General features: G+C 39.2%; 1 protein-coding gene across 1 annotated transcript in view; it reads left to right on the plus strand.

Moving 5' to 3' along the window:
* The window catches only part of LOC139740444 (neuronal acetylcholine receptor subunit alpha-3-like), a 119945-nt gene that overhangs the window by 98566 nt on the left and 2392 nt on the right, over positions 1–18987 (plus strand). Inside the window, exons 3-7 of the mRNA XM_071651037.1 lie at positions 710–844; positions 13300–13439; positions 13888–13932; positions 15433–15542; positions 17517–18504. Of these exons, the coding sequence (XP_071507138.1) occupies positions 710–844; positions 13300–13439; positions 13888–13932; positions 15433–15542; positions 17517–18504 (1418 nt within the window). The remainder of the gene's footprint in view (positions 1–709; positions 845–13299; positions 13440–13887; positions 13933–15432; positions 15543–17516; positions 18505–18987) is intronic.

Genomic DNA, 18987 nt, shown 5'->3' on the forward strand with positions numbered 1-18987 from the left:
CAAAGCGCAGCATACCAGTATTATCCCCCTTTCTTTCTCTCTTTCTGCCTCGTATCAATATCGTGTCAACAAAACATAGTTGTGTTTTGATAGGAGTACTATGCCTTTCAAGAAGCCGAAGCTCGAGCTTTCGAATGACCATCATAAAGGGAGGGAGGTATAGACAGTGAGACTGAGAGGGAGGTAAAGAGGGGAGGAGATGGAAGGAGGGAAGAGGAGGGGGGGGGGGGGGGAGGGGGAGGGGGAGGGGGAGGGGGAGACGGTTACCCTGACCAGTTCGGATTTCGCTCGAGCCAAACGAGAAGGTGAAGAAATTCGTGCAATGTAGTGTACGCATGCGTCCATCTAGTCAATCTGTTCGGGAGTGCTCACGGATCCTCGAGACATTGCAATCTACTGCTGATATTTGATTGGACTTCTCGCCGCTCGGGCGTACGGTCTCCCTGCGCTACTGCGGGCTACACAGGAAGAGAGGGACACGGGGAGAGTTTACCGGAACATGTAATAAAGCTCTCTCTTTCTCTTTTGCTGTACAACGCCATTTTTTATGTTTATGCCAAGACATCATTGGTGAAATTAATCAGTCTGGCGTGTTGTTCTTTTTTCCCTAGTCAGTGTTCTTGAAGGATGATTAATAACTGGATGTAATTCAGCCGACGAAGCGCGAATGTGACCGAACGTGTGTTTGTTTTCTTCTCGTTCTGTCCAGGACTGGGAACGCAGTGTGTCCGAGCAGAGAGGCCATGTATAAGCGGTCGAAGGATCACGGAATGGTGCCACAACACAGGTAGCCCCAAGATGAAGACATTACTGCTAGCCACTCTACTCCTAGTATTCGCTCAGGGTAAGTTCCTCCACCCCTTCCATATCACAGTCTCAAATCGCTCTCAGACAACCGTTTGTCTATCTGTCTAGTAGGCCTACACGTGGTGACGAATCGGCAAATGTTTGTTGATTGTAGGCCCTATAAAGATCACGTTTTCTGCTTATTGTCTGGCTGCTGTATAACAGTCGCTATAGTACAAAGCACAGTACAAAAATTAGTGCCGTAGAGGTGTTTTGAAAGTGAAAAGTCATGGAGACAAATGAGTGTTAATGAAACCTATGTAAAACCATGTAGTATGGAATTATTCACACACAAACAAACATACACCCTACATTACACGTATTCAATATTTTCTTATGATAATTATTATGAGAATGATGAACATTATGCATGACACACGATTTGCATGATATGATATTCCTCGTTTACTTCCCTATAACAAACTCCTTAAAGACCTGTACACTATAATCTACAATCATTGTGTGTGTGTGTGTGTGTGTGTGCCTGTATGTATGTGTCCATCATGTATGTACAGTTGTATGTAATCGTGTGTATGCGCGTGCGCTCGTGTGTTGTGTGTGTGAATGTTTGAGACGTACCACATCAGATCAAACAGGATTCGTACTGTATACGAGGTAAAAAGAAGTGCTAACCGACAATAAGTCTTTATGAGGATTCTTGTTCAGTTGTTCAATGCAGTTCCATGCTTTAGATCATGTTTGTGACAAGGTGACTAACAACACCATATTACTTATTCGCATTTATAGTACAGTATCTTCTTTTTTCCCCGGTCTAAACAAACATATCCGTGAGGAATGAAGATTAAAGGAGACCTCCGGATGATTTTCAGATTTTTACATTTGAACAACTATGAATTAGTTATACTGGGTACAGAGTTACAGAATTTATAGTGATTGGGATGAAGAATAAGAATATTTTCAAACTTTAGAACAAATTGCAACGAACAAGGATGATGACATGGCAGAGTCACCATAAGAATGCATGAGTTGGGTCTCAAGGAAGCAGAACAGAAGAAGAAGGCATGCATGGATTATACACAGGGGGAGCTCGCAGCAAGCAGTATTCCATGGGAATTACACATGCTACATTTCTGAAATATGTGAGCCTCATATGTTATCATCCTTGTTCAGTGTAATTTGTTTAAGGTTTTTCAAAGTACTATTTCTCAGCTCAAGAACCACAATAAATTCTACAAATCTAGACATGGAGCTGTTGTGTTATGTACTACATGATGTGAAATTATGAAAATCGTCTGGAATGTCCCTTTGAGGGATAAAGGAGTAGAAACGTTCAGTTCAAATACGTCCATAATCAAGCAAGAAATATTTGGTGGTAGTACGATAGAGTATATTAATGAACGCAGCTGTTAAAAACAGTGTGTCTGTACTGTAATCATTAATGTGTGATCTTTCAATCTGATGTGCTTTCCAAGTGTAAAAAAACACAATATCTAATATTCTATACAAATAAACACACACAAAACATAAGCGTAAATGAAGACAATTATTTTGATAATTCCTATACCGAATTCGTGACATATTGTATGAGGGGCGATAAAAAATAATGGAAAAGACGTGTGCAATCGAAGTGGGACGTATATTGGCGTAATTTCTTTGTAATGCTACTAATGGTATGATTGTCTGTACTTCACTTCTTGATATTGAAGATGGGATACGGCTACATATTAGTAAAAATGCTGAAGAAATTATATCGTTCACTTTGGCTTATGACTCGGATTACTGTAGGAAAAAGATTCATAAATGATTCCAAAATTTTGAGCGTATTTCACTGTCTGCTTCTTCACCCAACAGTATATCCGGTTGCATATTCTGAAAGCGATAGTTTCCTTTGTGAGATATCAGATAAAGACGAAACGCTAATCAGTATAAAAGAGACACTGATCACGTAACAGTAGAAATAAAACCCTTATACTGGGTTTCAGTAATGTGTGTGTGAAATGGTATTGCATTGACCCTCAGCAGTCACAGCGTGGTCACACAAGATGGATATGATGCCACAGACACACAGGTCGTGTCGCTATAGAAACACAGGGAGATGTAGACGCAGACGAATGGAAGTTAAAATAGAGTTAAAGAGTTAAAATATCCTGTTACTTTTTAACATTCTCGATGTCAAGGGTGATAAAACGCTTTTTCTCCTACTTGAAGCGTTCACTATAGCCATCGAGACATAAATCGCTTTCATATGCATGACTTAATGCGGCAATTCTTAGTGAACTTTCAGGGAAAGCTTTAAAGCAACAAGAAAAATGAAAGGAATGAAAAATTAGTAAATCTTAGCAGGCAACGATGAACAATCTGGTGACATTTTTCATTCCACTTTATACGATGAGAAAGAAAACCTGTAAACTCTCCGGAAAAGTGTGTTACACAGCATGGTCACGTGCGCAGGTTTGGGTGCCCGAACCACTCTTCGTATTTGCCTTTGATTTGTTGGCATTCGGGGACGACCGCCGCTGCTCATTTCTCGCCTGTGGCGGAAGCGACGGACTGTGTGTCCGCGTAATAAAGGAAACATAGGGACTTGACGTCATCAATTTAGCAAAATAGATCCCCACCCGTTTGGCACAAACTGCAAGTCTATTTAGAACTTATTTCATAATGGGTGTGCGTCCAGGTTAGAACAATACGCAAAGATGCTTGTTTTCACGATGCAATATATTAAGGAGCCGAAATAAACGCGCCATATTGGTTTAGCCTTAGCCACATATCCCGCATGAAGCCGCCGACGCATTGCGTGTCATTGGTTATACGCGTAAGAGCGTGACAGCCGATTACAGCTTCATACCTACTCACCCTCGCCTACGGTGAAAACCAATCTCTCTCCTCGAATAATGAAACGATCACCGTACACGGAATGCCGTTCTGCCTCTCGTTGTACACTAAAATGTATCAGGGAAATCGGTGAGGATTTTATCCCAAGGTACTTTTGACCAACTCCGCCCTGACTACAAGCATCATCTTGCGTCCTCTGGGCAAATTGTATATATCTTAGTTTAAATCCTTCCAGATCGCAATGCAGTTGACGTTGAATAACTGTTTGTGCTGTGACCTCACGAGTCATTTTTACAAAGCGTGAATATCTGTGTCATTTTATAAATCTAAATCTTTCAATTCTGGATAAAACTTTTGTGATAGATAGGTGTAGATTGATGATATCAGCGTGGGCTTACACAGAAAGTGAGATACTGAAAATAGCGTATTATTTTGATGTTGCAGTGTACATTTTGTACGTGCTTTCTGGTCATTTATTTGTATGCCTTTTCAGTAAACCCAAATCAGCGGCATTGTCGATAAAAGAAATAACTAGTTCTTTGAATTAAAATCATAATCTTTTCTTGTGTTTTTGAGAGTTGTAAATCAGTGGACAGGTACGATGTAGCAACTACAGACATTCGGCAATACACAATGAGGATATGTACTTTTCTGCGTTGCCCTACATGATACCTTAATTTTTGATTCTGTCTTTTTAAAAATTGCTCTTTGCTCGCGAAGCCTAGAGGAGGGATGCTGATGGGAAACTGTTTTCAGCAGCCAGAGCGATTAGATCACTTATAAGTAAGTGTGATGCAAAAAAAGGGGGGAAGTTCATGCTGCTTGCACGGCCAAGTTCATTTGAGATGACGAGTGCGGGGAAGAAATTTTCCTGGAAGATAGAATTGAAATCGTTACCTTTCAGGGCACTCTCTTGGATAATTGTGCAATACTTGTAGATCCGTTGCTGTCACAAAGATCAGACCGTGGGCTCTGCCCTTTCAGTGTAGTGTTGACCGTATCTGGCGACTAGAAATAGCAGTGACCGAATGACTGGTTAATCGGCTCAGCCGCGAAACGCTAGCCATCTTTTGAGTGCCAAGAGAAAGGAACTTTGAACAGTGATGGCGCTCTTCATAGCTAAGCACCTTTATACATTACGACACTACTAATACTGAACACAATACAGTATAGTATAGATGCGAGCAACCAACAAAAATTAATGTGTACAGTTAAAGAATGACAGATGGCACTCGATACATTAATACTTGTGTATACATTCATTTTTTTTTGTATGAGAATCATGTATATATATTATGATCTAGATCAACTTACTTTCGAGGGCAATAGCTTCTTCCACAACCATCAACGTTTTCAGTGAACTTTATCTCCCCCCCCCCCAAAAAAAAAAAAAAAATCTGTGCTTGAGTAGCTGCAACACAAATATCAGGAAGATTGAGAAAGGAAAGCTCTGTTAAATTATGTTTACATTTCTGACCCAAATTTTCTGGTTTGTCTCATTGTGACTATATGTATACCATTGTTTGTTTTATTCTACCAAGAGTAACGGTTTTGACATTTAAATTATTAGTAACACTTGAAAAATTGATATGTCTGCATTTCTATTATTTACACCACTCATAGTTACCTAAATCATTGAGACTTACAGTCTGCTGACGACCGTAAGAACAAGAAAACGCCGATTTCAAATAACAGGGGTTTCTTTCCGATTAATACAAGCACCACGGAGCATTGGTCAAAATATTAGCCAAGAATGATCAAACATTGCCGCGACATCTACTGATCAAATCCAGCGCCAAATATTAGATGATATTCATCTACCTTCAATTTTCTTCAAACATCATTTCAATCTTAACAAATTTCCAACGGAAATGAATGCTTTTGTTGTAGAAGAAAAAGCAGGCCGCATCCTTCCACTAATTAATGAAATTCCACGAGATATTCTCATGCCCCCCCCCCCTTTTTCCCCAAGGATTGAATGATGGCATTCGACAGGCAAAGCTTAAAAACATCCCGGATCCCGCCGTGACAAAATGAGAAAAAGCTACAAGCATCATTGGTCTGCCATCTGTCGATGGAAAATAGTTACATGAAAAAAGAATGTAAGACGAGCCATGATACACACACACCGCAGGGCCAAAGGTAGGAGCCTTTAACGGATACACGAATCCTGCATGTCAACATGACCGCAAAATAATTCATTCGTAGCTTCTGGTATCTCAATATTATTCACGTCAAATATGGATGGAAATAACGCCTTGCTTTTTTTTTAAATCACAAATTAAAAAATAATCATAGTAAGGACTGTAGATATCGGGAATATTATTAGTTCCTTGATGATGAAACATTTTCAATACGGGATGAGTTTGTGACCATTATGTGGGCAAATAAAATGATCAAAGATTTTCAGTGCAAGACACAGCATAATTGTTGTTGTAGATGTGACAGATTCAACCTTTAGAGATAGGACAGGGCTGTTACCCGTATGAGAGGTTGGTGTCCTCTGTTGCAAATGTGACATCTGTCGAACAGGAACGATTCTAACCCCAGCCTAAGTGGGTCACCCGCGAGTCGAGCACAACATCAATACATCCGGTTAATAGTTGGTTGACATTTTCTGGAGGAGCCCTGTTTAGAAAGAGAATCTTAAGTTTGGCCATCATTTCTTGGTGCTTAATCAATGAGAAGGTTGACATAACTTTTTGCATACCATAATGCCAAAGTTTATCTATCTAAACCATTCCTTGAATATATGATATGAGTCCCGAAAGCAGTACCATGATATGACGTCAGAGGAGGCGTGCACAAGAGCTCAAGGGAATGAGGGAAAGCGTGGTTATTAAAGCGTAAAGGAAACGCTGGCAGAATGGCAGATAGTAAAAAGTGGCGCTCGGTCACATCAAAGGTCATACACCTTACCAAAATGAGGCAACTTTTACACCAAAATGAAGACCATTTCACCAGTCAAATATATTCATAGTTGCAGGCACTTTATGCTGTTCCATCACCTCGGCTCGATAGGCTGTCATCCTTGAATGCGAAAGTCATAAAAAGACGACTAAATGTAGTGATTTTTGAAGGATACTGGTCGTTAAAATTGATCGATGCCGCTGAAATGAAACTTAGTTCTGATGTTTGCAGTCTTCCAGACTGACAATCAGGAAAAAGTAGCAGATCGTTTCCCAAAAGGTGCACTTAAGAGGCAAAGCTTCTTTTTCATTTCATACAGAATGCAATGTCTTCCACAAAATATCTCAAAGATGTTATTTCATTTACTTATTTTAATGCCACGATAATCATGGCAAGGTTGTTTTGGGGTTTCACTTCAAAATATTCTTAAAACAAATATATTGCCCGTTCATGAATTGATATTCTTGAAAAATGCTAAGTTTATGTTTGAGTTACAGTTTGTACCTGCAGTATGTGATGATTGTATTATTTTGATTTTTTCTCTTCATAACTGCAATATCTGAAATGCCCAAAATATCCGTCCTCCATTCAATCGTACTCCAGTGCCACAATCTTTCATATCTTATGATGATTCAGCCCTTGGGAATAAATTACCAAATTTTATCAAGTGTAGTAAGACTTTTTATCAATTCAAGAGACTTCAGTTTGATTCATTTCAATAGAACATTTATCATATTAAAAGGCATTTCACTTAAAGTAGTCTCAAAACACTGTCATAAAACCAGTACTTTATCCTTCATGATTATACGAACCTGCAGAATTCATTGTCAAAATATTAAATGGCAGCAGACTACACAACGTAATGTTTATATTTCACGGCTTTTACATCATAATACACTCCAAGATACATACATACAGTTGTATATAAACAAACAAATAAATAAATAAATAAATAAATAAATAAAAGAATATATATATATATATATATATATATATATATACATGCATATATATATATATATATATATATATATATTATGTTTTTTAATTCTCCACAGCAGTTTTCTCTAAATAACCTTGTGAACACCTGTACAAATACTTCTTTTCGTTTTTCTTTTACTTGTTTGTTTCAACATGCATGCCATTCGAACACTTTAGTGAAGATTAATCGATATGTCTGCAATCGCCATTTCTTTTGCAAGAAAACAAGCAAGAAACAGGTGACAGGCTGACACGCGGAGATGCACCAGAACGTGATCACTGATTGCTTTCGTCTATATAAACAGCTCACACTCTCGGGCTATTCGGAGCTCTATACCCTTTGACGGATTCGTAATCTTCACTGCGTCATAGGATCTATACTAACAAGTTCTACCAAGGAGGTACGATCGGTTTTACCACTGCAACGCTCAAAGGAGTTAAAATTCTCATTACCTCTGCCAAGGAGGTTATGTTTTTGCCGGCGTTTGTTTGTTTGTCTGTTTGTTTGTAAAATAACTTAAAAAAAAATAACTATCAACAGAGTTGGATGAAATTTTCAGAAAAAGTTGACAATGACACAAGAAAAAGATGAATGAATTTCGACAGTTATTCGGATCACCGTCTGGATCAAGAATGTTATTGATATTTTAAAAGGAATTTTTTATTATTGGGAAATCACAGTATGGGTGGAAATTAGCTGCTTGGCGGAGGTCTTTGCTTCCAGAGTACTTTTTTAATAGTTTTTTTTTATAGTTTTCTTTGCTCTTCTTTTTTTTAACCCCATGGACTCATCTCTTAAGGATATATACCTTCTCTCTTTTTTTCTTTTTTTTTTTTGCAACAACAAAAATAATGATGACAAGTCTACGGCTGCCAGAGGGGTGTGCAACCGCCACACCAATACCATGGCGCTCATTCACCTGCAATGCTATTAGTGCGTTCTATATGGATTTCCGATACGATGAGCGCGAGGGGTGTCTCCTCTTGAGAGATGGTTAGCGACTGAGATCCGTACGACTCTAGAAAGAATTACACAATTAATTGGTGTGGCATCGTACAAGAAAAGTTGACGTCACTACCACCATATCTCGTTAGCCTTGAGCTAGACGGAGAGGAGTTTTGACCGAGAAGTCACCTCTGATAATAACACAGGTGAGGCAGAGAAACAGGCCGGGGACCGGTTTGACATTCACACAACATGAAGTGAACAATGTTTTATTTGTCTGACACTCTCACATTTACCCCATGCGTGCAAGCAACTCAACAAAAATTGGATCTCACGTGGCGAGATTATCTGCCACGAGCTCCCCGAGGCTTGACAGCAGCCTGCCGCGTCTCTCTCGTACTGTCTTAAATGTCACAGCCATCGCCCGGTCGTCGTCGTGTTAGCGGCTACTTCGAAACGAAATGTCGCTCGCGAGTTTAATCCATACACGCACATACATACAAGCCCAATTACCACTCTCTGCGTGAAGATATTTTGTTGTTGGTCGTGTTTTTGGCTCTCCATATTTTGCTTTCGATGCACTTTGGCTCAGTAGATAACACTGTTGGACTCTTGAGATCACCGATTCAAAGCCATTGGCTGCAGCGATAGTGCCCATTGGCAAGGTCTCTACTTTTTTTAAAGTATTATTGCTCCGTAAGGATCGGTTGAAGGCATTGGTTGTTTACTAATATGAAAATGCGATTGCTCAGTTACTGGCGAGTTAAAACTTAACAAAGGCTCAAATCCAAATCATAGTTTGTATGTTTTTTTTTCTTTCTTTGCTTTCCATCCTGATAAAGAAACTAGAGTTATCTTTTTTATCTTTTTTTTTTTGTCCTCGCCTTCTATCACCATCATTATTCATGGATGAGTTTTTTGCCGGAAGTGGCGGAGACGTCTGCCCTCTATAGGATTACTGTCACCATTAGATATTATAACCAAATTTAAAACTAGGCCTACTCGGCTTTTCATAAGCACACTGCCAGCTTAATGCTAATTCCCAGTCAAGCCAACCAACAGCACAGGATTATAGCCTCGCCACATGTCTGAAACTGGTAACGTTAACGTTAATATATCACTTTCGATTATTTTGTGCAAAAAAAAAAAAAAAAGGGAAGAAGAAGCACGAATCGAGGGTCAGTTTCTGTGATGTTCCCACCGATTGAGCCATAGCGTGTTTCACCTCTATCACGAACTCAAAACAGGAGAGGCTTTGTCAGTGCATGTCCGTGCTTCTTTACGCAAATGACGTCACAGCATGTAATTATATATCCCAATTATATCCCATTTTGACGATTCATAATTCATTTCGGACATCTGCTAGGGCACCTTTTGCAAATCATTCTTCCCTGATTTCGTTCAAATTAATTTTGTCGCTGGTTTCTTGCTTGGATTTCAAAGACTTCAGACTTTTGTCAGTCTTTTGTTTTTCCTTTTTTATCACATTTTGGGCTTTTTTGAAAGCTTGTAGGGAACTTTTTTTTCCCTCAGTCAACTTGCTCGCTATAAAATCGCATGGGGGTTGTCAGTGTGGAATGACAAACTGCAGTCTGCAGCAGTTACAGAGTTTTATTTGGGTTAAGTCGACGGGAAGGACATTCAAACACTTACGTGGGATTACTCATGAGCTCCTTTTAAGAATTTAAATTCGCGTATTCAAGCCCGATGAAATCCGTCGTCGTTCCAGCACGTATTTGCATTATCAGGATGTACGTGAAGGTTGATGTAGGTTGGACGATGTCAAAATTTCCCCGATTCCCGATCGACCGGTTTTGCTTTGTTTTGTTGGCATATAGGAACGCGAATCACACCACTTCACAGTTTGTATTCTCCGTGGTTTGTTGCCTATTAGACATTGTTAAGCCACCGAGTTTTGAGACTGGAAACCATTCGTGTCAGTTTCGCCACCTCTTTGATTAACGTGCCGTAAAACCAATCGCTTAAATTCTGAGAGGATTAATGGAAGTTTGGTTTGCACCCTCACTCTCTCTCTTTCTTAAAGTGTCTGTCGCACCCTACTGGATGTCTTCATGTTTTGTTACCTCATGCTGTCCTGCTTTGCACTTACTCACTCTCTTTGTCTGAGTATTGCTACTTTTTTTTTTTGTCAGTTGGATGATTTTGAAAATTGATGAGAAACCCCACGAAGTATATGCTTAAAAATTTCGTGTAGGCCTACATGAATATGACAACACATCCTATGTGCAATTGTTGGATATTAGGGTTTTTGTCAGAGTTTCAGGCCTTTGAGAAATGAAAACTGAAATTTCATGAGAAATGTGCTGAAAGTGAAAGATAATAGGCCTGCAATGTACTAGTAATGAACTACAGGTTCAACGTTACCTGTCCTTTATGTTGTGTATTATGTACATTCACATGTCCTACGTAAACAAAATGATAATGATATCAATTTATAAAGCCCCAGACCTATGTACTTCTTCTGCGCTAGAAAAGCTTCTGATACGTTTGACAATAATGCACAGCTAAATGAAAAGAGAAGTGTTTTACAATGTACTAAGTCTTGATTAAAAGACTGCTACAGTTGAGGATGTATAATCATTCTTTCACAATAATGACGACAAAATATGTGAACAAGAACGAACAAACTGAAATACTGCTGAGATCGTATCCAGGACATGAATTAATTAGGCGTGCAATACACACTGATAGTATAACACAGCTGTGGTCTCGGTATCCCATCATTACCACGAAATAACTCCTGCCCCCAAAGGCCTCAGTAAATCTTACATAGGATGATTATCAGATAATGGTCATGGGAAAAACAAAGACGCCCTCACTGTTGGCCATCGAATAGGGAGCAGCGAGTTGTAGCCACAGAACTCCCAGTGTACCTTTCGTGTTATTTAGAGTATGGCCACTGGTGGATATGACTCGTATACGGCGAAATTTCCTTTTTTCGGGGAGGGGGGGGGGGGGGAGGGTACAGCTTATTGTCAGCAATCTATACCGTTAATAGTTAACAAGATCTAGACGACAACCGTTTTCTGCTTTCATACTATAGATATGCTAGTGCAAGGTTCATTTTGCTCCGATATTATAAATAAGGCTTAAATAATGGTATCAGTGTTGGCCTGTATTTTACGAGAGTTATATATGAAAATATTCAAAATACGAAGAAACTCGAAGGGCGTATACAAAACACGTTGTAGTCTTGTCTATTGTCTTGTCTTTACAGGAATGGCGTTCTACGTAGGTAAGACAATCATTGCTGTAACAATTTTCTTTTGATAGGGCTACTGCACCCCCCCCCCCCCCCCATTAAGCAAAGTATCTTCCGCAAAGAAACAAATATTAGGTCACAGACTAAACAATTGCAAGGAAAATGAGAGGGTTTGATTAATAACAACGCTTGGAGTGACAGACAATGTACACAGGCGTCCAACATTTTTGTCCGCGTGAGTATACATCTCCATTAATCCCTCCACAGACTTGCATTGTCTACTTTACAAATTGTTCAAGTTTCGATACATCTTAATTATGTTTTATGGAAGCACACTGGAGGCTGGGTGAAGGGGATAAAAGGGGGTCTCGACGAAAGCGGTATGTCGCCACGCCGAGTTATAATGCGGCAACTGTCGACAATATTGGATGTGTCCGTTCATCTAATTGTCGTATACTTCAGTGGCTTCCTTTGACCGCATACTGACTTGAATACTCTTTTTTTTCAATGATATTTTGTTGATTTCATTCAAATCATTCGTAAATCAACCCATTCTGGGTGTACCATGAACATGAAACGGTACAAATGCCATTCAAAACACAAATCCATTTATCAACTTATACTGCCAATCATCTCTTTTCAACATAACAACTCGATTATAAATCAATCAATCCTACTGACCATTTCTTCACGAGAAAGTATTGACATGTACAAAAAAAAATATTCTTTGACTATACTGAATCATGTTACTCACGCTCACAAGGGTATATACGTACATAAAAAAGCAACAAAGATACGTTATACAAAGCCAGAATGAAATCATTTCATTGAAAATCAAATCCCCATCCCCACCAACCCCGATTCACTAAAACCTACCCCACACCCACACCCACAACCACCACACACATACACACCAAACACCAACACACATACACACCTACACCCCACACACAAACACACCCGAAGCGATACCACCTTCCTTCCTAATGAAAACGACTTTCAAATGTTGATTGATACGTAAAACATACAAGCGTGTAATGGACCATATGTAGAAAAGCATCGTCCGCCCACACCCAAATACCGCTCCAAATTCACATTCAAATTCATCAAACAAAACTCATCAAACTCCTAACTGCTGATAAAATCCTATAACCTTTATGCCAAACAAAAACTTACCCCTCCCCGCACGCGGCCAATAACACATTATATTGCCTTCACGACTGATAACTACACTGTACTAAAAAAGAAAAACAAAACAAAATACTTAAGCTCCTGTTTCAGAAACATTTTCCCATTTCAGCAAACACACACACACACACACACACACGCACACACACAAAGTGACACGCGCTAGCAATATAGCAAAACTGCAAATTGAAATCATTTCAGATGGCCATTTTATTGAACTGCACCATGTTATATTTATGTACATAAAAATTTTAACTTATTGTGTATGTGTCTGCATGTGTGTCTTTGTAAAAAGAACGCGTATCATAAGATATCTAGAAAAAAAAGTTCATGTTCCATGTCCCATGTACACTAATCTCTCCCTTTCTATTTTTCTCCCGTCTCGTATGTTCTTTCTTCTTCTATTTAGGATGCCTTTCGTCCGAGGCGGAAGCTCGACTCTTCAGACACTTGTTCAACAAGTACAACCGGTTGATACGACCAGTGAGAAATAACTCTGACGTGCTCAATGTCAACTTCAGTCTCACCATGTCGCAGCTCATTGATGTGGTCAGTCTTGATCATCATACTACTTTTTTTTTCATTTCCCAAGTCCATTTGGCTTTGACATGATTTGAAGCTTCAAATGATCGAGTAGGATATTTGTATGTCGAGACATCAGTATGGTTTAATGCTTTTGACACGGAAAACAAAAAAGGCAAAGATCGAAATCTCTTATATTGGTTCCTGATATTATGTACAGACGTTTTGACGAATGACCATGTATATTCACTTTCCGTTATCGCGAGTATGTGAAATAATGTAGCGTTATGCAACTTCTCATTGTCTAGTAGTCGAAACAGCGAGATTAAATGATAGTTTTTTTTTTATTAGGAACTGTTGAAAGGTTGTTTCGTGTAACTATGGTGTTTACCTTACATTGTAAAAAATTACACGCAAGATTCGACAATTCTACCTGATATGGAATGTTCTTTTGTTCACTTTGTTCTTCCCGCAGGACGAAAAGAATCAGATCATGACGACAAACGTCTGGCTGAAACAGGTAATTATGCAGTCCAAAAGTCATGAAAGTTGAATATGCTTCATTTTACGAAAAATTTTAACCTCTGCCAACAAGACATTGATAGGTCATGTGCATGTCGTTAATGGGGAGGGGGGGGGGGGGGGGAATGTTCCCAAACACACCATTATGCGGAATCGGCGAATTTAGAAGTGATACTATACCTGTACATGAATATATCGGGAATGCTGATAATGTTATTTATACATTATTTATTTAGTGATCCAAATTTTACAAGCTCTGCATTTCAGTGGAACACTAGTTCCCGTCATCATATTATGATTATTACTCTTTATATCAATCCCGCAAATTATGTATTGTTCCTCTCTCATTATTCAATTCATTTGTACAGTGCATATGCTTTGTAATAATAGCTTATGATAATTAACCTTGTACTAAACGTATTTTTTTATATAAATTGTAAACACAATATGATTTAGGATATGTATATTTTGTACAATATTTTATCCTTTTTGATGGAATCTAGATGAACTATAAGTGAATTGAATTTAATTAAATACAGAAGTGTTTATGTTACCTTTAGATAAAATCGAAAAATCCGTTCTAAAGTTATGAATCATATAGACTATGAGTTAGTTCTATGTGCCGTTATCTCTGTAGATGTGACTCTACAAGAATATATTATGCCACAGTAGTATGCAACGATGTAATTATAAAGAAAATATGTCGTGAATTTATCCTAAAAAGAAATAATTTCCAAAAGAGCAGAAGAACACATGACCAAAGAGAATGGTATTTGCGTTATGTCTTATCAACAGGTCACATATAGGGACTGTATACTTCTATAAACGACGAAAATTGTGAATTTCATGAAGATTGAAACAAACTGACAAAAAAAAATCACTACTAGTGACGGGAGATATTTGGGCTTGTTTGTGGATAGTAGTAGTCAGTGATTGCCATGATTAAATCAAATTGCTCCATACCTTTGTAATAAGATAGGTCAATTCATCCTTCCCAAGTATCAATATTTTCCCAGGGGTTGTGCATAAGTATCTACTAATCTGTTGGAAGGAAAAGAAAATTGAATGCCAATGTTCACTTTCACCTTTATGAACAGGCGAATGATACTGACTCCTCGTGGTTCGGCACAGCAAACGGTATTAACTAGGCACACTTTACCGTACGAATGAGAAGACCTTTATAATAACTCAAACGCTGAAGTTCAACTACCGAGAACGTCATCGAGAGCAGGGCGATAAATCGCCTACTATCAGTTGTACAGAAAATGTCCATCATAGAGTATGATTTAAGATAGCAACGTTTATCAGTTCAGTTGATATGCAATCTATATTTTTGTAAAGATTGGCGATAATCGTACTAGAATATTCTTTCAAATAAAATGAAGTATTTCGTTGGTGTGACGCCGTCAACAGTTCCGAAATACAAACAATGTAGTTTTATACCAATGACAGGTTGGAATTGTTCTTCATCAGTAATATACTTCATTGTACCCATTAGTTATGGCAAGACTACAAGCTGACGTGGGACCCGGTAGAGTACGATAACATCACAGTTCTCCGAGTGCCATCGTCCATGATCTGGATCCCAGACCTCGTGTTGTATAACAAGTAAGCATGCTAGCGCGTTCTCAACGTGCACTGACTGTATTTATCTTCATGTCTTAACACCTTCAACCCTTACAGCCTCCACGATTCACCTAGAAGTTCCGGGATTCTCCACAGACGATCACTGATCATTATTTATTATTATATTTTTTTTTCTTTCGTGGGTCCACAAACGAAATGTCTCATGCAGTCTATTTTCTCTCTACAAAACAGCAATGGGTCGACTACCGTTTCACTTGGGATCCGACATTATACGAGAATATAACAATTGTGCGGGTGCCGTCCACTAAGATATGGACACCGGGTCTTATCCTATACAACAAGTAAGAGTGGAATGTCTTGCCTCCATTAGGAATGAATGAAAACTGAACGCGATTTAGTTGGAGTAACACAATCACCTGCATGGGGACATTGATTTGATGAGAGGTGATCTGACGAGATCTTGGTTTGACGTGTCTCTCATCAGTTTTCTCGGAATCATTTTGTATTCATTTCTGAGACGACTACCGACAAGGAATGGACTTGGAGTCACACAATTTAATATTGAAAACTTACTTTGGCAAACTCCCCGTTAATCATCCGAAGTTTCTCTCTTTTCCTGTTTATAACTTTCAAACGGTCATGTTTTTCACACCCAAAGTCGCAGAAAATTTCTGAGTGAATATAGACTAGGCTTAATCGTAACTGCGGGGGAAAATACTTCATTTTTTTTTTAATGACGATTCATCGTAACCAAACTAACCCATTTAACATTTAATGTGTACGGTCAGAGAGAAAAGGGGTCAATAGGAGAAAATGAAGACTTTTGCATGCTTTGACAACCTTATCAATCATTACGTTGAAAGAGTGGGCGTTTGATCCTTTTTCTACAATGAGATGTCATCATTGTTTTTCTCCCCTATCCCATCCACATTTCCCCTGTAGTGAATCCACTTGCGACCACGAGTGTTACTTGCGTGAACATTCTTCTGTTTTGGTTTGGTTCCCTCTTGATCTCCCTCACCTCCCCCCCCCCCCCCCTCCACACACACACGCAACATACGTCCTTTTATCACTTTCTTTTTTTATCACATTTCGTTTTTGTTTTGGGATAGTTTCTAGCACTTTATTGTCTGTTTGTTTTCAATCTCCTCGATTTTTGTCTACATTTGGTCATCCAATTTAATTTTTGACCATTTTTTTTTGGGGGGGGGGGGGTTGCACTATGAAAGAAGTAAGCGGATGAAGAATTTTTCTTGTCGACCTTCTTAATATTTTGTCATCCGTTACTCCGTTAAAATGTTACTGGTTTGATTCTAATCAGTACGGTGTTTTTTATGTTTATTGCTCCCCCTCTTTTTTCTTTTTTTTTTTTGGGGGGGGGGTAACTTACAGTGATTTCGTGACGTATGTTATCTTTAAGTTTAACTGCTGTCAAACTCGACGTTTTGATGCGTATTCAATGTGAATGGAAGTAATTTGTTCAATTCAATTGCTGTTTGCGTTTTACTTAGTTTTTTCAATAAATAAATGTTCTGCCCTGTCTATTTCATGCGTAGGCAATGCTAATGTCTTAATCTATGTATTATGTGTATGTGTGTATGTATGTATGTATGTATGTAGATATCCTTATTTGTATAAATGTCAACAGAAAGAATTTCCTAATATGGACAATAAAATGAAAACTGAATCCGAATTTGAATCTGAATTAATGTAATTATACTTTCCACGTAGAATCAAATCTCCAAACTGTTTATTGATAATGGTAAAATCGACAAAATTACAACGCCAGGATCGCACTTATAGGGTCAATGTTCAACACTTCAAGCGTACTGAGTTGTATTAACCTGCTGTATTTGATCGTCTTAAGAATATCAGCGTCAAAGGAGAGATGTTATTTAAATTTCAGGGAGAAGAAGGTTTAGTGAGATGAACATTTGCAGACATCATGCAACTGTTGACTACTACTCACATGGCTTCATTATCTATCATTTGCAGTGCCGATGGGAACTACGAGGTGACCCTTATGGCAAAGGCTCTGGTTTACTCCGACGGCACAGTCTACTGGCTGCCCCCCGCCATCTACAAGAGTTCGTGCAAAATCAATGTCAGGTACTTTCCCTTCGACCAACAGCAGTGCATCATGAAATTCGGTTCGTGGACGTACGACGGGAGCCTGATCGATCTCACGCCGGGTAACGACGATGTCGACTTGGAGGACTACTGGGAGAGCGGCGAGTGGGACATCGTCGAAACACCGGCCACCAAGCACACCATCAGGTATCCTTGCTGCGAAGAGATCTTCACGGACATCACATTCACCATGGTGATCCGGCGCAAGCCACTCTTCTACACCGTCAACCTCATCCTTCCCTGTGTTCTCATTTCCTTCCTTACCGTGCTCGTCTTCTACCTGCCGTCGGACTCGGGTGAAAAGATCACGCTGTGTATATCAGTTCTTCTGGCCTTGACTGTGTTCCTGCTGCTGATCGCAGAGATTATTCCCCCGACGTCCCTTCTCATCCCTCTGATTGGACGATACCTGTTGTTCACCATGGTCCTCGTCACCCTCTCTATTGTCATCACGGTTATTGTTCTAAACATACATTACAGAGCCCCTAGCACGCACAAGATGCGTCCCTGGGTCCGCAAGGTCTTCCTAGAGATTCTGCCTCCATTATTGTACATGAAGAGACCTAAGCGGCACGTAGAGCGATGCAACAAGGAGAAGGAACTCAATTATTTTGAGCTCAAGGAAGTAGTGCACAAAGACGGTGATAACCCACACAGCAATGGGCGCGACTTGTTTGAAAACCATCACTCTGGATACAAACTCCGGACTCTGTCAGATGATGTTGGGAATTCTAATTTGGATACGCCATCTATGTCGAAGGGAAGTCACAAATATTCGAAGGAGTTCAAGCAAGCGGTGGATGGCGTTAAATTCATTGCCCAACATCTCAAGAGCGAGGATGAGTACAACACTGTGAGTATCATTTTGATACAAGAGTGGAAATGGTCATGGCACTATAAAGTGCGTTTAACAAATCTTCCGTCGAGAAATATCGCGTGAATATTTCATTTTGTCATTGTAGCTTCATCCTTTTCCCAACTCGTACGAGAAAGGTACACCATGCATGCAGTGGTTAGGCATTGCAAACCAATATGTTGCAAAGCCAAACCATAGACAGTTAAAGAATTACACAGAGTATTTCGCAGTTTAAGCTTGTGAAAATATTCCTGTCTCGTGGTCTATTTTTCAAGAGAAGCAGTGAAAGTGCCATTTAACTGTCTATGAAAGGGATTGTGATTTCTTTTCTACCGGAATGAACGTTCTGCAGTCTGGGTTGACCCCTTTTTTAGCTTACCTAAGTTTAGGGATCAAGCTTTGATTATCAAATCTCGTCCTCGTTGGTCATTTTCAGACGCTGAACATTTCCTCTTCTGCTTTAGAACCAATGGTCAGATT

Source organism: Diadema antillarum, unplaced genomic scaffold, assembly GCF_040938485.1.
Source record: "Diadema antillarum isolate AM-2024a unplaced genomic scaffold, OU_Dant_1.0 seq00000854_RagTag, whole genome shotgun sequence".
Taxonomy (NCBI): Eukaryota; Metazoa; Echinodermata; class Echinoidea; order Diadematoida; family Diadematidae; genus Diadema; species Diadema antillarum.